The 21,222-nt window shown below is 40.8% G+C and overlaps 1 protein-coding gene and 3 pseudogenes across 1 annotated transcript; 1 reads left to right on the top strand and 3 right to left on the bottom strand.

Annotated features, from left to right (window-relative positions):
• The first annotated feature begins 6,225 nt into the window (after positions 1-6,225).
• RFPL4B (ret finger protein like 4B) lies at positions 6,226-7,574 on the top strand. Its single transcript, XM_028846917.2, has one exon. It carries the CDS (start codon positions 6,313-6,315, stop codon positions 7,105-7,107), a length of 795 nt encoding a protein of 264 aa, XP_028702750.1. The 5' UTR covers positions 6,226-6,312; the 3' UTR covers positions 7,108-7,574.
• Positions 7,575-10,038: 2,464 nt separating this feature from the next.
• LOC694864 (small ribosomal subunit protein uS2 pseudogene) lies at positions 10,039-10,955 on the bottom strand (annotated as a pseudogene).
• Positions 10,956-15,608: 4,653 nt separating this feature from the next.
• Positions 15,609-16,896, bottom strand: LOC694741 (keratin, type I cytoskeletal 18 pseudogene; annotated as a pseudogene).
• A 3,153-nt stretch (positions 16,897-20,049) lies between these two features.
• Positions 20,050-20,886, bottom strand: LOC695096 (transcription factor BTF3 pseudogene; annotated as a pseudogene).
• Positions 20,887-21,222: the final 336 nt, after the last annotated feature.

Consider the following 21,222-nt stretch of genomic DNA (forward strand, 5'->3'; position numbering starts at 1 on the left):
CAGGGAATGGAAATAATTGTGAAAAGCTGCCCCACTACAGCTGCTGCCTTTTGAAAAATGCAAACTGTGTTTTGAGCAAACATATCATCCGCTTGTAAGTATCTTAGATTCCTGACAGATCTGATTATTCCCTCCTCCCCACTAGTGGCTTCATCTTATCTAATTAGCGTGTGTGAAAGTTGATTTCTTTTTTAATCAGGACGCTATGGAAGCAAAATTAATTTGTGATTTAATCTTAACTCATGGAAGCATTAATGATAATTAAAAATTATTCTAAAAATTAAAAAAATTTTCATGCACATTTTTGATATGTTGTCATGAGAGTATTAAGATATCACAGATAAGTGGCTTCCAATATTTCCAGCACTTGAAAATTTTAAAAAATGATGCTTCTCTCTGAATTCAGTATTCCTGTAGTAATGGAGAATCTGGGAATCAAAGCGAGTATTTCTGTTAAAAAAAATTATTTCTCCTGGCAGACAAAAGCTTAGTAGCATGAAGTTAGTGTATGGTCAGGTCACAGTCAGAGCTGGCTGAAAAATGTAAAAATCAATAAGAAATGATGCTTTTTTGTTATTATCAAACATCTGTTGAGGACCTAGTAGCTGTTATTCAGTGATAGTGAAAAACCTGATTTGGAATCATAACTGCAGTTAAATAAATTAAATGAAAAAGTGAAAAAACCTCATCATTATTGGAAAAAGGAGAGAAAATGTTCCATATTTAGCCATATCATATGTATTAGTTTTGAGATGGCAGAAGCCAAACCAAAAGATGGCTGGATGCATCATTAGAGTTTTTGGTTATGAAGGAACTAAGATTTGCTGCTGTCACTTAGAGTTATAGAATTTGTAGTAGAGCAATGATCTGTGAATAGGTTAGAGAGGTCCTGGAGGTCCCTGAGACACTTTTAGGGAATCTGCAGAATCCTCCCTTTTCCAACTAAACATCTGTGGGAAGCCCCATTTTTTTCCACATATTTAAATCAAAGCAACATATGACAACAGGTTCAGCAAAAGTAGATGTAAGAATCCAGATGTCTTTTATTAAGCAAAAATTACAGTTTTGCAAACATTCAAAACAATGGAACTCTTCTAAGTAAGTGTTTTTGTTTTAGAAAATAGTTATTTGTTTAAATAAAACTATATTATTTATGTTAACGTAATGATTTTATTTTAATTAGTGAAATAGAGCTTTAAAAAATTCTCAGTTTGAATTTCTAATATTGTAAATATGAAGAAATATAATTCATACGAACAAAAAGCTTTTTGGAGTTCTCATTTATGTATAAGAGTGCAAATGATAGCACCTTACGCCTGTAAGAATAATTTTTTTTTTTTTTTTTGAGACGGAGTCTCGCTCTGTCGCCCAGGTTGGAGTGCAGTGGAGTGACCTTGGCTCACTGCAACCTCCACCTCCCAGGTTCAAGCAATTCTCTGCCTCAGCCTCATGAGTAGCTGGAATTACAGGTGCCCGCCACCACACCTGGCTAATTTTTGTATTTTTAGTAGAGATGGGATTTTGGCATCTTGGCCAGGCTGGTCTTGAACTCCTGACCTTGAGATTCACCCACCTTGGCCTCCCAAAGTGCTGGGATTACAGGCATGAGAAAAAAAATAAAAATAAAAATAAGAAAGAGAAAAGATAACAAATGCTGGCAAAGATATGAAGAAAAGAGAAACCTTGTACACCATTGGTGGGAATGTAAATTAGCACAGCTATTATGAAAACTAGTATGGGGGCTCTTCAAAAAACTAAAAATAGAGCTACCATGTGATCTAGCAATTCTACTTCTGGATATATAACCAAAGAAAAGAAAATCAGTACATTGAAAAGATATCTGCTCTCCTATGTTCATAACAGCATTATTCACAATAACCAAGATATGGAATCAACCTATATTCATCAATGATGAATGCATAAAGAATCAGGATATTCCTCAATGGATGAATACATAAAGAAAACATGGTACATGTGCACGATGGAATACTATCGAGTCGTAAGAAATGCTATCATTTTCAACACTATGGAACCTGGAGGACATTATGTTGAGTGAAATAAGCTGGCACCGAAAGCAAATACTGCATGATTTCACCTATATGTGGAATGGAAAAAAACATAAAAAAATTGAACTCATGGAAGCACGGAGTAGAATTGTGGCTACCAGGTACTGGGATAGAAAGAAGACTGAAATGGGGGAGATGTTGGTTAAAGGGTACAAAATTTTCAGGCAGACAGAAGGAATATACTTTGGAGATCCATTGTACATCATGGTGGATATAATTAATGATAATGTATAGCATACCTAAAAATTGCTAAGAGAATAGATTTTGAATACTCTTATGATAAAATGATAAGTATGTGAAGTGACAGATATGTTAATTGGTTTAATTTAATCATTTCACAGTGTATACATACATCAGACAATTAAAAAATAAATGGTAATTCTGGGTAAAGAATACATCTGTTTATACTATTCCTACAAATTTTCTGTGTCTAAAATTATTTCAAAATAAAATGAAAGAAAAAATGATATTTTTGAATAATTAAAAAAGAGAGTGTAAGGATTCTTGAGATTAAAATAAAAATAAAAATGGAAGAAATAAAGGATATTTTTGCTGAATGATTTTTAAAAAGAGTTTAAAGGGTCCTGAGATTACAATTTAAAAAGTTTGAGCTCCTAACCTTATGTGATCTGCCCACCTCGGCCTCCTGTAGTCCCAGCTACTGGGGAGGCTGAGGCACGAGAATCACTTGAACCTGAGAGTTGGAGGTTGCAGTGAGCCAAGATCAAGCCACTGCACTCCAACCTGGGAGACAGAGCAAGATTGTGTCACCAAAAAAAAAAAAAAAAAAAAAAAAAAAAAAAGCTTGAGACCCGCTCCTGCAAGTATTTAACTCACAGAAATGGAGATAGCACCAGGTAAAAATGAAGTAAAAGCTGTGTAAGCTGTGTGTTCGGCCTTGCAGAACAGGAAGCCTGAGAAAGGAGAGGTTATTTAGAATGCAGGTTATCTCGGGGAAAACGTATATTCCAGCGATCCTCTCTGCAATGGGACTTCATTCACCCTCCAAATACCTTTTTTGAAGTTTGTGTCTTAGCTTTCCTCTATTGTGACTTTTACTGCTCCTTCTGCTTTGAATACAGACACCATAAAATTTACTGTTCATCCAAGAACACTTTTGAGAGTAAAAAATGGAATTATTAATAATTACAGGACAATAGCCTTGCCTGGCTGCCATCTTTCTTATCCTGTCCAGTAAGTACCCCTAAAAGTAGAATTGTTGAATCAAAGGACATGAAAACTGTTGTAGATCCTGTCCACTCATGATTATATCAGGAATAGGAACACCAATAATCACATTAGCCATGAGGTGATTAGGTTTCAACAGTGAATTTCTGTATTTGATCTCCAACACATTTTGCTTTTTAAAGCTGAGTTCTGAAATTAGAAACAAGAGCAGATGGCAGTAGATTCACTTTAATTCAGAGAGTTATTAAGAAATTTTGAATTGTTTTACTATAAAATTTTAAGCGTGTTTTAATGTCGTCAGAAACGGAAGGGTGGGTTGATGAGTTTACTCAGATTAGGGTGGTACAACCTTTGGGGCGGAGCCTCTGACTCTGGTTGGTTGGAGAATGTTTTCCAGGCCGTATAAAAATGCCGGTGTCTCGGCGCTGAAACTCAGAGAGGAGCAGAGGTCTGTAGAGGTAGAGGTGCCGGCTTCGGAACTTTCAGACTTCTGCTGGAAGTCTCCAAGTCAAGGTAAGTTACGCCTTCTGTTTAAGCTATTTCCAATGTCCTATTCTCTCTTTGGCTACAAACTGGTGTTTTCGAATACCTTTAACTATTTATTTTAGAGGAGAAAAAACTAGTTTTTTCCTGTGCCAGGGAACTTTCTTCACCTTTAACTATAACATTGCCGTTTAAATTTTTACATATGAACCTCAGGTCGCTCTTTGCATGAACTTGTATTTTTTTTTTTTTTTCTTGAGACGGAGTCTCGCTCTGTCGCCCAGGCTGGAGTAAAGTGGCGCGATCTCGGCTCACTGCAAGCTCCGCCTCCCGGGTTCACGCCATTCTCCTGCCTCAGCCTCCCGAGTAGCTGGGACTACAGGCGCCCACAACCGCGCCCAGCTAATTTTTTGTATTTTTTAGTAGAGACGGGGTTCCACCATGTTAGCCAGGATGATCTTGATCTCCTGACCTCGTGATCTGCCCGCCTCGGCCTCCCAAAGTGCTGGGATTACAGGCGTGAGCCACCGCACCCGGCCGTGAACTTGTATTTTTGTGTGTTTTCAACTACACTGGATTTGCTGTTTTAAAATAGTTTCTTTTTATTTTCAGAATATTTCTTAAAGAATTCTGGGTTTTTGGCGGGGCGCCGTGGCTCGTGCCTGCACTTTGGGAGGCTGAGGTGGGTGGATCACGAGGTCAGGAGACCAGCCTGGCCAACATGGTGAAACCCCATCTCTACTAAAAATACAAAACTCAGCCGGAGGCCGAGGAAGGAGAATTGCTTGAACACGGGAGGCAGAGCTTGCAGTGGGCCGAGATCGTGCCACTGCACCCCAGCCTGGGGGACAGAGCAAGACTCTGTCTCAACAAAAACAAAAACAACGACAAAAAAAGGACTTTGCTTCGGGTTTTCACTTACATACACTTGACCACTTTTAGTAGTTGTGTCATAATTAACTGAATAATTTTATTATTGTTAGATAATTCGATTGTTCCTGATCATTTGGGATGGTAGTTAACACTGCAATGAACAACTTGTTAATAAGTGTAGCATTTTTTTCTTTTTTTGTAAAATTGTTTTCTTAGATACATTCCAAGGTGGGTTAGACAATTAGATTTCCAGCACCATGTTAAATTTCCCATTAAATTGAAAAAGATAACAGAATTTAAGAAAGAGGTAATCTCTGTCTGCCAGCCAGGCACCATCAGATTGGAATGCTGATCAGGACTTGGAAGACAAAGTTTTATGTGGGCAGATACCCTGTCTATTACACACGTTTGTGTTTCCAGAGTCCAGTTGAGGCCAAGAGCACAGAAGGGTCTCAATAAGTATTTGTTGGAAAGAGATTAGAGATTATATTCTGGGATGTAGGACAGTTCTAGTAACTCAGGCTGACCTCAGTGGTGTTCACTTCCTCTCTCTGGTAATGTTGATGCTGCTCCTCTTTCTGTCCCTCATTCTGTTACTACCGTCACCACTGAATGTGTGATTTGTGGGTTCTTGGTAAGAAGTTCTGCTAGTTACTGCTCAGTGTAAGCTCTTATTGGAGAATAGTCCTCTGTTCATATCGTCTCGAAGGTGCTGTCTAGCTTTGTGAGGCTGTCTTTGGGTCATGGGTCTAGCCAGGTCCAATATGCTGTGCCCAGCATGTCAGAGACAGCTCACTCAAAGAATGACAGTCATGGTGAGAAGTCCTCTGGGAGCACCAGAGGCTCTCAAGCTTTGGGAGCAGTTGGGGTAACTGGAGGGCATCTTCCTTGTCTGGAACATCTTTTTGGTTTGTATTGGCATGATTTTTTGGAGAAGTTTATGACAATTATATTTTTATTCACATTAATTCAAGCCTTAATTAGTTTTATTAGGGTGCTTTAAAGCATTTCATCTAATAACACTTTGTCCTTAAACTTGATTGGGCATCTCATTTTGCAGTGGATTTTGCTGGCTTTACTCACATGTAATTTTCCTGGAAATTCTGAGGGTTCCTTAGAGTCACTTTTCTGTGACGATTAATGTAGAATTGGCTTTATTTTCATGATTGAATTTAGACACGAAAATTCTTTTTCCTGAACTGCAGGTGATCTACAAAGAAATACTGAGTGGAGACTATACTGAGATTCTATTAAAGACCCACTTGAATTCAGCCCCCACTAGAAGAAACTTTGGCCAGAGCAACCAACACATCACCTGGAAGTCTTCAGACTAGGTAAGCTGCACTGTCTGAAAAGACAGTTTCCACTGCCCTATTCCTGTCTTGTGATTATCTAGAGTATGGAGAGTTTTGAAATCATTTTTATCACCATGACTACATTCTTGTGATTCTCTAGCAATTTAGTGTCACTTTCATACACAAGCTACAGAAATAATATTTAATTTTTGTTATTCTTAATTTCTTAGTTAATAAATTTATTGTTATTTATTACATAATATAATTCATTTATGCCAATAACTTATTTATTAATTTATGTTATTTAATCTTGGATTTAGAGTATTGAAGAGCTCCCAAGTGCTTCCAGAAGCCAATAAAGGATCATTTCAGTCTACTTCACGGCTAAGGAGTAACCCTTAAGTACCATGGCCCAAAACCTGCAAGCAGAGTTGTCCTGTCCAGTTTGCCTGGATTTTTTCTCCTGTCCCATTTCTCTCTCTTGTGCACACATTTTCTGCTTTGATTGCATCCAGAATTGGATCCTAGAAAACCATGATTTTAGAGCGATGTGCCCCTTGTGTCGAGATGTGGTGAAGGCACCTCCTTTGGAAGAATGGCAAGTGAGAGCCATAGCACTTATCGCCAAGCAGCATGATAACCGACTGGTGCAAACTCTGCACGTGAGGGAGGAGCTCCAGCGTTTTCGGGAAGATGTGACCCTGGATGCAGCCACTGCCAGCTCCCTCCTTGTCTTCTCCAGTGATCTAAGAAGCGCTCAGCGTGGGAAGATCCACCACGACCTGACAAAAGATCCTAGGCTGACCTGTGTCCTGGGTACTCCCTGCTTCTCCTCCGGCCGACATTACTGGGAGGTTACAGTGGGAGAGGTGAAGTCATGGTCCCTGGGCGTCTGCAAGGAGTCGGCTGACAGAAACAGCAGTGATTTATCCCCTGAGCATGGCTTCTGGATCATTAGCATGGAGGCAGGAGCAATCCATGCTAACACCGACCTGGAGAGAATTCCTGCAAGCCCTAGCCTTCGTCATGTGGGAATTTTCCTGGATGTTGACTTTGAAGAAATCCAGTTTTTCGATGTTGACAATAATGCCCACATCTATACCCATGATTCTTTCTTCTCTTTGGAGCCTTTGCGTCCATTCTTCTGTCTTGAGCTCTTGGGAGAAGGGGAGAGTGGCAACGTCCTGACCATCTGCCCATGAGAAAATCAGCCCTTCTTAGAAGCTTTCTAAGAGGTGAAAGAGAATTTTCGCCTGAGAAAGGTCAGCATGACTGAGGAAGGAATAATGTGCTACAGTGCAAAGACTTGGTAAATTTTTAAAGTAGATTTTGTAGACTTTGTAGCAAAACAATTTTTGGATTTTTGGGGTAAATTTTGAAGAATTTGTAGCTAGGTAACTGGGGTCTTTGGGGATGTTATTAAGTACTCTAAGCCTCAGTTTTCTGGTCTCTAGATGGGGATAGTTGTATGTCAGTCAAACACCTGTGGTAATTAGACAATACTATGACTTCGTCTTATAGTAAATAACAAGTAGAGAAATATTAGATTTTAAGTAAAGTAGATATTAGGTTTTGTGGATAGACAATATCTTTTTCATTATTTCAAGCTATTTTGGGTAATTGCTGATAATGTCTGAGGAGGAAGAAAAATTAAAAAAAAAATTAAAAATTAAACAGCCAGTGCGAGTTATTTTTTCCCTTCCCTTTCCAACTTCACTGGGAGTAGGAGATAGCCATTTTCCGCTTCTTATTCTCGTTTGATCTCTACAACTTTATTTCAGGGGACTCATTGCCCTTCCCTAACACTGGACAAAGTTTCAGGATACAAAATAAATGTACAAAAATCACTTGCATTCTTGTATACTAACAAGAGTCAAGCTGACAGCCAAATCAGGAATGAACTCCCATTCACAATGGCCACAAAAAGAATAAAATACCTAGGAATACAGCTAATTAAGGGAGGTGAAAGATCTCTATGAGAACTACAAACCACTGTTTAAAGAAGTCAGAGATGACACAAACAAATGGAAAAACATTCCATGCTCATGAAAAGGAAGAATCAATATTGTTAAAATGGCCGTACTGTCCAAAGCAATTCACAGATTCAATGCTATTCCCATTAAACTACCACTGAGACTCCTCACAGAACTAGACAAAACTATTTTGAAATTTATATGGAACCCAAAAAGAACCTGAATAGCCGAGGCTATTTTTTAGCCAAGGCTAAGCAAAAAGAACAAAGCTGGAGACATCACAACACCCCACTTCAAACTACACTACAAGGCTACAGTAGTATAGTTTGTGTCACTACCAAAACAGCATGGTACTGGTACAAAAACAGACATATAGACCAATGAAACAGATTAGAGAACCCAGAAACAAGACCACATACCCACAACTATTCGATCTTTGACAAACCTGACAAAAACAAGCAATGGAGAAAGGATTCCTTTTTCAATAAACTGTACTGGGATAACTGGCTAGCCATATGCAGAAGATTGAAACCAGACCCGTTCCTTACATCACATACAAAAATCAACACAATATAGATGAAAGATTTAAATGTAAAACCCCAAACTATAAAAACCTTGGAAGACAATCTAGGCAATACCATTCAGGACATAGGCATGGACAAAGAGTTCATGATAAAGATGATGAGAAGCAATTGCAACAAAAGCAAAAATGGACAAATGGGATCAAATTAAACTAAAGAGCTTCTGCATAGCAAAAGAAACTATCAACAGAGTGAACAGGCAACCTAAAGAATGAGAGCAAAGTTTTGCAAGCTATGCATCTGACAAAGGTCTAATATACAGTATCTATAAGGAACTTAAGTGTACAAGAAAAAACCAAACAACCATTAGAAAGTGGCAAAGGACACTAACAGAAGTTTTTCTAGAGAAGACATACATGTGGCCAACAAGCAGATGAAAATAAGCTCAACATCAATGATTATTAGAGAAATGCAAATCAAAACCACAATGACATACCATCTCACACCAGTCAGAATGGCTATTATTAAAATATCAAAAAGTAACGGATGCTGGTGAGGTTGTGGAGAAAAAGGAATGCTTATATACTGTTGGTGGGGGTGTAAATTAGTTCAACCATTGTGGAAGCCAAAGTGGTGATTCCCCAAAGACATAACGACAGAAATACAGTACACTTAAAAAAAAAAAAAAAAAAAAAGGAAACTGACTGGAGACAAAGGCTCTGCTCTTTTCGTAGGAAGCAAAATGACGAGATGTTGCTTTAAGGGCACAAATGATCTTAAACTTCAACTTTCAGATTTGCATCCAGGTGAAAATGTGAAAAATTCACATTAACAGGTATCAAGTATTTGTCACTTTCTGAGACATGTTACTTAAGCAACATCCCAGTTCTATGGCCTCCTCACTTGGTTCTGAAGTAGCATTGCCTGAAGATTGTTTCTATTTTCTTTATAAGTTTCCTCAGTAATGAGGGAGTAATTTCTGGGATTAGTGACCAGATCCACTCTTTACTGAACCTGTGGTCTCTTAGTGTGGGCAGATTATCTAGCTGTAAATGTTCTCCCTCAACAAGTGAAGACATTCCTTTTTAAGAAATTGCATTAGGGAGCAATTGCTTAGGTTTGTGGACAACCTTCCAAATCAATAGCAAGGTGAAATGAATCTGTATTTCTTCCTAGGAGAATGATTTAAGTATCAAAGACTAAGAGAGGGCTTTGGAAAAATGGAAACATTCATGCCAAAAGCATCCTGTTTATGGTTTTGCCACTAAAGTTAACCACAAATTAGGATTGGAGGTTTTATCCAATTATGTTAGAAAAATTACTTGATTCAGTCTTTGTTCAGTTGAAGGAGTTGTGCTCAGTTGCAATGATCAGCTAACCTTTGTTGTAGCTAAAGTTAAACTAATTTTAATTAGTTTTTAATTGTTTAAGATGACATTTCAAATAAAATTTTTATTATTTTCCTATAAAAATGTTCTCCCTCTTTAAACTTTATTTTTCATAAATACTTATAATCATTCATGTGCTATATGCATATTTTGTGATTTTTTTGTGCTTCAGCCTTTTTTTTTTTAGAAACTGGTATTTATTTTCCATTAACCTTATTTCTATATTGCTTAAGAGCCCATGCAAGGGCAACTTAAGACCATTCAGTGGTTGTTTTTACCCATTCAATGGCCTGAGACTGGAAGCTCAGACCAGTCTTCCATGGCAGGCTGAGCACTCCAGTTTTCAGTAGGGAACTGCTGAATAGTCACAGAGGGTACCTGCACGCCTTCAGACCAGTCTGCAACCTCGGGCTGCGTAGCAGCGAACTCAGCAGCTGAAGCAGTCCATTCACCCTGAAATTCCTCCTTGGTCAGAGCCTCTTCAGCAGCAGCCAGCTCTTTTTTAATCTCTTCAGGATCTCTGTAGAAGTAGAGATCAGGCATGACCTCCCACGGGTGTTCACGGGAAATGGTGCCACGCATGCACAGAACTTCCTGAGCCGGCATCCACCGCATCAAATCCACTGAGTGAGCTCCCTTGTTGTTGCATGGGATGGCAATGTCCACATAGCGCAGAGGAGAATCTGTGTTACAGAGCAGTGGTAGGTAAGTTAACATAAGATGCCTCTGTGAGAGGCTGGTGGTCAGCCCTGGGGTCAGTAACCACAAGAAGCCATGGCTTCCAGAAAGCTGCCTGGATCTGGTTAGTGAAGGTTCCAGGAATGAAGCGGCCAACAATTGGAGTGACTCCAGTAGCAGCAGCAAACTTCAGCACGGCCCTCTGGCCGGTATTCCTGGAGGATATAACACTGACATCTGCAGCGTTTTCAATGGCAACAGTGGCGTGAGCTGTCAGCAGAAGCTTCTCCCAGGTCCTCTTCAGATTTATGTTGTAGATGCCATCACTTTTACTTTTACAGATGTACTGTTCCATCTGGAAGTCAAGATTGGTGCCACCTAAGTGGGTTCCTGCTGCAAGGACATCCTCCTCCTTCGTTTGCAGGACATCAAGGGCTCCGGACATTGTGAAAGTTTCCCTTTAAGTTACGAGGGGGATCCAGAACAACGCCGTATGGGCCCCTCTGTGTACCCACAGAAAGGCTTCAGACTTTTTTAACCAGCTAATAAATGCATGGGGTCCAATATTTAAAATGCCACATAATGAAACTATTTCCTGACACTCCCCATTTATTCATTCTTCCCGAAAATGACTCCTGTTACCAATTGCTTGAGGATTCTTCCAAAGGTATTCTATATGTGTATATATATGCATGTATTTCACCTATATATACATTTAGTACTGCATATACATTATTTTGCACATTGTTTTCGCTTGAGGAGATTGACTTCAAACAGTCTTTTTTCAGGACTCAGATAATACTTTTTGTGTTATATTTATCAACTTAGTCAATTCTGTGCAAACAATTCTCAATCAGATTCATAAGCATACATTTTCCCTTAAGTTTTTCCAGGAAGTCATTAACCTCTCACTCCAAAATGCATGACATCATAGCTGTCATCAAAGGACTTCTAGAAGATCTAATTACTACAAAATAACAGTAAAATCAGATTGACCTCAAACCCTCGATCTTTCAAAAAAGAAATAATTTTGTTTTTCAAGCATTGTTATCGGGTATAGTAAAAATGATTTTTTGTTTGTTTATTTTGAGACAGAGTCTTTCTCACTCTGTCGCCCAGGCTGGAGTGCAGTGATGTGATCTCAGCTCACTGCAACCTCCACCTCCCAGGTTCAAGCAATTCTCTTGCCTCAGCCTCCCAATCAGATGGGATTACAGGTGCGCACCACCACACCCAGTTAATTTTTGTATTTTTGTAGAGACAGGGGTTTGCCATGTTGGCCAGGCTGGTCTCAAACTCCTGACCTCAAGTGATCTGCCCGCCTGGGCCTCCCAAAGTGCTGGGATTACTGGCGTGAGCCACCGTGCCCAGTCTGCAGGTTATACCTCCTTAATGTTACAAATTGATGAAGATTAAGTAAATAAACCTCAGCAATGACTACTACATATATTTAAACAGATCTGCTTTTGCGTCTCATAATCACTGAGCAACCATTTGAGCTTTATTCTTCTTTTCTTCCTTTTTTGATAATGCTGGCAGAAATGATAAACTAATAGCATCTGACCTTCACAAACTAGGCAGAGTTTCAAAAACAAGGTGACTCATTACATTTGTCCGGATAATTTTTTGAATCCCCATATTTTCTCACGTTGGCACAATTTTGCTTCAAATGCATCATGGGATAGATGAGACAACAGGAAGCGATAGGCTTTCCCTATTCAGTGAGTCAGGCAGTAACCAAGCGATTAATGTGGATGAATTCAGGGCTCATGAAGGCATCATTTCTCATCAAATGGAACTGTACCCTGCTAGAGGGAAGTCTGAATAGGTGTGATCTAATCCAGAGGTTCCAAGTGATGTGACCCACAATGCTGTCACCACTACCTCCCTCTTTGCCCTCGCTAACGACCTAAGGTGTGTCCACTGTGGAAAAATCTTTCTGTTACTGGAAACGGATCTCCATCCAGACTCTAAGAGAGGGTTCTTGGACCTCGTGCAAGAAAGAATTTGAGGCAAGTCCATAGAGTAAAGTGAAAGCAAGTTTATTAAGAAAGTAAAGGAATAAAGAATGGGGGCCGGGCACGGTGGCTCACGCCTGTGATCCCAGCACTTTGGGAGGCCGAGGCAGGCGGATCACGAGGTCAGGAGATTGAGACCATCCTGGCTAACACGGTGAAACTCCGTCTCTACTAAAAATACAAAGAAGTTAGCCGGGCGTGGTGGCGGGTACCTGTAGTCCCAGCTACTCCGGAGGCTGAGGCAGGAGAACGGCGTGAACCCGGGAGGCAGAGCTTGCAGTGAGCCGAGATCGCGCCACTGCACTCCAGCCTGGGCGACAGAGCGAGACTTGTCTCAAAAAAAAAAAAAAAAAAAGTTTACTCCATAGGTAGAGCAGCCTTGAGAGCTCCTGGTTGGCCATTTTGATGGTATTTTCTTGATTATGTGCTAAACAAGAGATGGATTATTCGTGAGTTTTCCAGGAAAGGGGTGGGCAATTCCCAGAACTGAGGGTTCCCCCCATTTTAGACCATATAGGATGACTCCCTGACCTTGCCATGGCATTTGTAAACTGTCATGGTGCTGGTGGGAGTGTCTTTTAGCATGCTAATATATTATAATTAGCATATAATGAGCATTGAGCACGACCAACGGTGACTTTCATCACCATTTTCATTTTGGTGGGGTTTGGCCGGCTTCCTTATAGCAAACTGATTTACCAGCAAGGTCTTTGGGAACTGTATTTTGGGCTGACCTCCTATCTTACCCTGTGACTAAGAATGCCCAACCTCCTTGGAATGCAACCCCATAGGTCTCAGCCTCATTTTACCCAGCCCCTATGCAAGATAGAGTTGCTTTGGTTCCAAAGCCTCTGAAATTTCATGTCTAATTGATGATCCCAAGATATTCACCCATGTATTCTCTGTCCTGGATGCTCCCCCTTCACCTCCGGCTGCCATTGCTGAGAGGCAGAAGCAGGAGAGAATAGGCTCTGGGAATCTGCTGGGCATTCATTCACGGAAACTGGAAGAATGGCTGGTCCTCTAAGGACACCAGTTCTGGTCCACAGGCCAGACCTTCTGCTAGCCCTTACTTCCTATGATGGTTACTTTCAAATGTTAACTGACTGGATAGCTTGTTAAACACCATTTCTGGTTGTGTCTGTCAAAGTATGTTTGTGTGCGAATCCGGGAACTGACTGGGGAAGATCCACCCTCATTGTGGGTGGGCACCATCCAATCAGCAGGGTGCCTAGATAGGACAAAAAGGCAGAGGAAAGGTGAATTCGTTTTTCCAAAAAGGATATTCTGGAACTGGGATGTCTCTTTTCTCCTGTCCATGGACATCAGAACTCCAGGGTCTTAGGCCTTTGAACTTGGGAACTGGCACCAGCAGTCCCCTGGGCTGTCAGGCCTTCAGCCTCAGACTGAGAGTTACACCATGAACTTCCCTGGTTGTGAGGCCTTCAGCCTTGGACAGCCATGCTACTGGCTCTCCTGGTTCTCCAGCTTGCAGACAGCCTATCATGGGACTTCTCAGGCTCTGTAATTGCATGAGCCAATCAATTCCCTTAATAAATCCTCTCTCATATACCTATCTACCTATATATATGTATTAATATATCCTATTGGTTCTGTCTCTGGAGAACTCTAACTAATATACCTCCATCATGTGGGAATTTCCTAGATGCTGAATTGAGGAAAATGACATTTTTTTGATGTTACTGTTGGTTACCTCCCTATACAGTCAGTTCTTTTGCATCCGTTTGTTTGGATCAGCAGGAGAAGGCAACAGTAAGACCCCACCGAATATCTTCTCTTCTCTCTAGAAAGTACTCTAAACATATAATGCTGTGAACTTGGCAGGTCTTGTCAGGTTTTCAGGATGATGGGATATGTATTGCATATTAAATACTCATTTCTGGATGTTAAATACTCAGGTTTTAAAAAAATCTCATAACCATTCTAACCATGATTCCAGATGGAACCCCTGCCCGCAGTCATTGCTTTTGTCTCTGCCACCTGTCTGTCCCTCTGGACAGCTTCCTTTCCTTCCTGGGCTGCTCCCAGGCAACTCGACAAACTTAACTTCCTCCCCCAAAACTCAGATTCTTACTTTTTACATAGAGTGAATTAAGTCTCTTTTTCTATTTTCTTGCCAGGAAAAAGCTACTTCAGTTAGTTGTGTTTTTAAATAACACCCCTTCCCACTTTGTGTAACACAATGTTTTAGGAGCTTATGCTTAAATTTTTGTTTTTTTTTTTTCAGCCATAAATTGAGGCAGACTATTGTGATCAAGGTATTTTGTATTGGCTGAAAGGGTGCTTCTGTGGAGGGCTGGTGCGGGGGGCTGTAACTGAGAGAGTGGGAGGAGTAGCCAGGAAGAAAACTGTTGATGAGCATGGCTGGATGGGGGAGTCAGCCCAGCTGGAAAGAGGCCAGGACTCATGGAGAAAGGGCATGTGAGGGAGAGACATGAGGTGGAAGTTTATTGGCTTATATTGAGTTACTGAATGTTCTTTCTTCTTAGATCTATAAGAAAAACTGAGTAATAAATCCCCAAAAGGCAAATGACAAAACATTCTTTATTTTTCAAAAAGAACTTAGAAAACAAGGACAAGAAGGACATTTTTAAAATGTAATATAGACCATATTAAACCAATATTATGGTTGACAGTATTTAAGAGAAAAAGACAAATAACTAAAATGGCTATTAAAACATTTATTGAGCATTTACTGTGTGTGAGGCATTGGATTTGTTGCCTAACACGACTTATTTAATTTAAACCTCATAAAAGTCATACGAGGTATATATTCTAATACCCCTGTTTAAATTATTAGGAAACTGAGGCAAAGGGAGTTTAAATAAGTTGCCTAATTATTAAGTCTCCTAACTCCCTAAGTAGTCTATAGCCTAGAAAAGGTAAAAATAGACTGTGGATCTCAACAGTTCGCTCAGAGAGCATGGTCTCCACCATGGGGCAGATGTGGGGCACTGCTGTGCTTAGCAGTTTTCTTTTCTCCTCCCCAGTCCTTGGTCAGCATCTGTAATTGACAATGACACACTCCTTCTTTCTTTCTTTTTTTATCCTCTGGACTTTTTATTGGCCTCCTGCTCCCTAAAGGGTCCCCTGCTTCTGCTGGCTTAAAGTCTCAGAACTTTGGTGTCGTTGGTCTCAAACACCACTTTGCCATCCACTATCCAGTGGGTGTTGGTCTTTTGGATGGTTTACATGGAGGTGCTGCTGTGCAGGGCATCACCAAGATTGAAGTCCTTGCCATATTCCAGCAGGCTGTGGTAGGTGGCGATCTCAGCCTCCAGCTTGACTTTGATGTCCAGCAGGGCATCATACTCCTGGGCCTGGTGCTGTCCCTCTGCCCAGGTCTGTGCCAGCTCTGACCTCAGGTGCAGCAGGATCCTGTTGAGCTGCACCATCTGCAAGGCATAGTGGGCCTCCACCTCCCTCAGGTTGTTATCCAAGCTGGCCTTCAGATTTCTCATGGAGTCCAGGTCGATCTCCAAGGACTGGACTGTATGTCTCAGCAATGTGAGCATCATCTCAGCAGCTCCAACCTCGGTGGACTGAGTGGGGACCACTGTGGTGCTCTCCTCAATCTGCTGAGACCAGTACTTGTCCAGCTCCTCTGGGCTCTTCCGAGACAGCTCGTCATATTGGGCCCGGATGTCTGCCGTGATCTTGGAGTGGTCCTGAGATTTGGGGGCATCTACCTCCACAGTCAACCCAGAACTGGCAATCTGGGCTTGTAGGCCTTTTACTTTCTATTCATGGTTCTTCTTCATGAAGAGCAACTCCTCCTTGATAGCCTTGATCTCTGTCTCCAGCTGCAGCCAAGTGACATTGGTGTCATCATTGACTTTGCGGAGCCCATGGACGTCGCTCTCCACAGACGGGCACATGGTCAGCTCTGTCTCATACTTGACTCTGAAGTCATCAGCAGCAAGAAAGGCATTGTCTATCTGCAGAATGATGCAGGCATTGTCCACAGTATATGCTAAGTTCTGAGCCCTCAGGTCCTCGATGGTCTTGAAGTAATGGCTCCAGTCTCTGACCTGCGGTCCCTTCTTCTCCAGGTGCTCCCGGATTTTGCTCTCCAGATTCCGGTTCTTGGTCTCCAGGCTCCTTATTCTATTCAGGTAGGAGGCCAGGTGGTTGTTCAGGCTTTGCATGGTCTCTTTGTTCTGGATGCTTCCCATTCCTGCCAGATTCCAGACCATCCCCTAAGCCAGGCCCCTGGACCCCAAGAGGCCCCGAAGCTGGTGGAGCAGGACAGGGAGTTCCGGGAACCAGAACCCCGGGCACCTGCATAGACACTGGCCGCGATGCTGACCAGCTGGGCACGTAGCTGGGCACCTGGACAGAGCCCAGGGACCTGTAGTTGGTGGAGAAGACGGACCGAGTGGTGAAGTTCATGCTGTCTGGGGAAGAGAATGAGGGGACAAGACTCAGGCTTTGCTGACGACCGACATTCCCTCTTTCTAAGTCCAGATACAGAGCTCCAGGAACCCACTAACATGTAATCAAATGGAGCACACAGGGAGCAAGTTATTTGCAGCTGGGTACTAAAGCATCAGGATGAAGGAAAGGCTGCTTGCTGCTATCACTGCTATTTAACATTGCTCTCTAGAGGCTAAACAAATTATAAGCAGCACTGTGGGATCCTGTTTGTATGGGCTCTGGACTGTTGACTGGGCCCCATCTCTGCATTCAGTGACGTCATGTTGCAGCTTCACATTGGTGGTGTTGGAGGTATTTATACTGGCAAACAGGCAAATATTACAATTAAAGCCTTTTTTCTTTTTCTTCCTTCTCTTTTCTCTTAATTTTTGAGAATCAGTTGTTAGACATTTACTAGCATGACACTGATTTATAGGCTAGCAATAAAACTAACTATTGAAAAGAGGAGATCAAATGATCATTACTTAGAGAACGTATGAGTTCATACACTGAAAACCTTAGAGGGGAAACAGTTCTCTCAGAGGTAACAACATTTCTGTACAACATTGTTACAGACTGCTGATTCATTCCTTCGAGACACCCAACATTCCTCCAGCATTGGGTGAGTTTGCAGGTTGCAAATCTTGGTACAGACAGCATCTATGATTTCCATCATGTGGAGAAGGCTGATATCAAGGGAGAAAAAAAAGTCAGCATTTTGTGAGAGGCTGTGGTGGTGGGAGACTAACTGTGATATTTCATATCCCAGGTTCTAAAAGGCCTGGGGCCCAACAGTGTCCTGGCTTCCTTTGTTCTTTGGCTCTGCCCTGAGACACTGTAGTGTCCCTTCCTCTAAACTCCACTTCTTGTTTAAGCCAGTCCAATAAGAGGCTTCTTTCATTCCAGTCAAAATCAGCTTAACTAATAAAGTCATCTATTTATTCTTACTGAATCTACAAAGGAAGAGTCTCTAACTTCCTCCCTTGCCCCCATACTCTCCTTGCAGAAACATTAATGCTTTGCATAAGGATCAATAGGACTCTTCTTATAACAACCTCAACACAAACTGGTTATTTTCTTAAGTTTTCTGGAATGATATATTTAAATGTTATATAAAGTGACACTGATTTGTGGTGATAAATGTAATTAATGAAGTTGGGGGACAACACTCTGATGTTAAACCAAGGGATCTGATTTTAAAAACACTGATCTCTAAAAAGAGAGATATCCCATTAAAAACAGGCAAAAGATTTGAATAGACATTTCTCAAAAGAAGACATACAAGGCCAGGAATGGTGGTTTATGCTTGTAATTCCAGCACTTTGGGAAGCTGAAGCAGAAGTATTGCTTAAGCCCAGGAGTTCAAGACCAGCCTGGGCAACATAGAGAGACCCTGTCTCTACCAAAAATTAAGAAAAAAAATTAGCTGGGCATGGTGGTGAACACCTGTAGTCCCAGCTACTTGGGAGACTGAGGCAGGAGGATCATGTTAGCCTTGGAAGTCGAGGCTGCAGTGGGCCATAATGGTGCCACTGTAATCCAGCCTGAGTAACAGAGTGAGACTCTGTCTCAAAAAAAAAAAAAAAAAAAAAAAAAAAGACATACAAATGGTCAAGAGGTATATGAAAAAATACTCAGCATCACTAACCATCAGGGAAATGCAAATTGAAATTACAATGAGATATTGTCTCACCCCAGTTAGAATGCCTATGATTAAAAAGACAAAAAATAACATGCAAGCAATATGCAGAGAAAAGAGAACTCTTACACACTGATGGTACAAATGTAAATTAGTACAACCATTATGAAAAACAGTATGAAGATTTCTCAAAAATCTAAACATAGAACTACCATACACGATCCAGCTACGTCATTACTAGGTATCTACCCAAAGGAAGAGAAATCAGTATATCAAAGGGATAGCTGCACTTGCATGTCTACTGTAGACCTAATCAAAACAGTAAAAATATGAAATCAACCTAAATGTCCATCAATGAATGAATGGATAAAGAAAATATGAAAATGTGGTATGTGTACACAATGAAATATTGTTTGACCATAAAAAGAATGAAATAAATGTGATTTGCAGCAACATTGATGCAAATGAAGGTTGTTATGTTAAGGAAAACAAGCCAGACACAGAAAGACAAAGACTGCATGTTCTTACTCATATGAGGGAACTAAAAAACTTAATCTGATGGACATAGAGAATAGAGCAATAGATAAGAGAGACTGGGAAGGGTTGGTGGAGGGGAAGGGAAATGGAGAGAGGTTGGTTACGGTGTAAATATACAGTTAGATAGAATAAGTTCTAATGTTTGATAGCAGACGAGGGTGACTATACTTGGCAGCCATATTAAATATATTTCAACATAATTAGAAGAGAGTACCTGAAATGATACCAATACAGGCAACTGATAAACGCTCAAGTGATGGATACCCCAAATACCCTGGCTTGATCATTACACATTCTAAGCATGTAACAGACATATGTACCCCATAAATATGTGAAATATTATGTATTAATAAAATAAAAAATGACTGATCTCTGTAGTGATGATAAATAACTGACTGCTAGCCATGTCTTCATCAGCACTGCCCCGAAAAATTTGAGATTCCTTATTTCTAGTCCTCATTTTCTTATCGGCAATCAAACCCTCCCCTTCTTGTGGAGCCTCCCCCTCATTCCCCACTCAAGGTGCACATTGGTGACATTCAAAGAATTTCCACCTCGGTTTGCTTCTTGATACTGTATCTAAATATATCTTCAGGTGTGAGCAAAGCCTTCTGGTTAAAGTTCATAAGCCCAGAAAACATGTTACCATCTCTTGGAATGGTGAGAAAGAAGTACCAAACAGACCGAACTTATAACAATTTTGAGAATGGGAAGCTGGAAAACCGTATGTTTTATATGGATTTCTGAAATTTAGAAAAAGCATCTGGGCTCTTTTCAGCAAATAATAGAAAAAATCAATACTTTCTCCTGGTAGAATTTTAATTATGTAAGGTAGATTTTAATTATGTAAAGTTTTAAACATACACATAATAGAGCATATAAACAACCGAATGCATCTATAACTCAACCTCAATCATTATAAACATGTGGCCTCAAAGTTATTATTATTATTATTTTTTTGTATACTAGGCAAAGAACTTTATTAACCTTTGTTTCAAACTTGATTCCCATGCTTCTTCGGCTTAATTAGCTGCAAAGAATGAATTGTGTATAAGCAAAAACTGAAATGAGCTGCAGTGTCCAAGGGGCTTGGGCTTAAAAGTATTAGAGATCTAGATTTTATCAGATCCATAAACAAAAATTTCTTAAAAAGCAGTCATAATATAAAATAGCAGCTCCCAGTAACTTCTTCAAGTTTTGTCTTCAGAAGTTGACTCAATTCAGTTTGCCTCATTCTTGGAAGCCTCATCAAAATTCTCCACAAGATCTGGAACTTCATCATCATCATCCTCTCCAGTAGCAAGTGGTGCTTTTCCATCCACAAATTGTTTGGGCAGAGCTTCGGCCAGTCTCCTTAAACTAGTCAGACTATCTGCACCAAGCTGGTTTAAGATGCTGGGTAGCATTTCTGTCAGCTGCTTCGTCTCAGCATGGCCTGTAATGGTGAAAGCGTTCGCTGCCAGAGATGCCTGAACTTTAGGGTTGTTAAAGTGGATCACTGTTCCTTGGTTTGTAAACATATTCACCTCTTCAATACCGGAGATATTGTTTACCCCTAACTTCTTTAAGGAGAACTGAAGTTTTTTATCATCTCCTGTGGCTGTTCTATGAACCACCTTCTTCTTTCTGCGAGCAGTTCCTTTCCCACCATGGCACTTGTGCCTGCAGTTTGGCGAGTTTTTCCTGGTTCATGATTGTTTCTTTCATCTTGTTGGAGCGAATAAGGGGCTGCGCAGGGGACTAGGGTTGGTGCTCAGGGGGTCTCGGGTGGACCAGCTGAGATTAGGCGCACACCCTCAAAGTTATTTTGAAGCAAATCCCAGTCACTGTATGCAGGGGCCTTTGAAAACAGTATGCTGACAATAGATAGGGCTCAAGGACAGTATCTCCAATTGAACTTTTAATGAACTCCCCTAGGCGCCAAGAAGGCGGGCAGATAAAGAAGAGCATAGAAACAAAGAACTGAGTAGAAGGTTACATCTGGGAAAAGAAAGTTTGTTTTGCATTGCATTCTTTCTGCTGACGTGGGGTTTATGGAGTATAAATAAAGTGAGGCGGAGGCTCTGAGCGCGGCCGCCATGTTCTCTGTGTGTCTTTGTCTTTTGTGTGTTCTTTCATTCTCCACC

This window comes from Macaca mulatta, chromosome 4 (genome assembly GCF_049350105.2).
Source record: "Macaca mulatta isolate MMU2019108-1 chromosome 4, T2T-MMU8v2.0, whole genome shotgun sequence".
In the NCBI taxonomy this organism is placed as follows: Eukaryota; Metazoa; Chordata; class Mammalia; order Primates; family Cercopithecidae; genus Macaca; species Macaca mulatta.

What these genes read in the sequence shown, in the direction of transcription:
- RFPL4B (XM_028846917.2), top strand. Translation starts at nt 6,313, where the DNA reads ATGGCCCAAAACCTGCAAGCAGAGTTGTCCTGTCCAGTTTGCCTGGAT.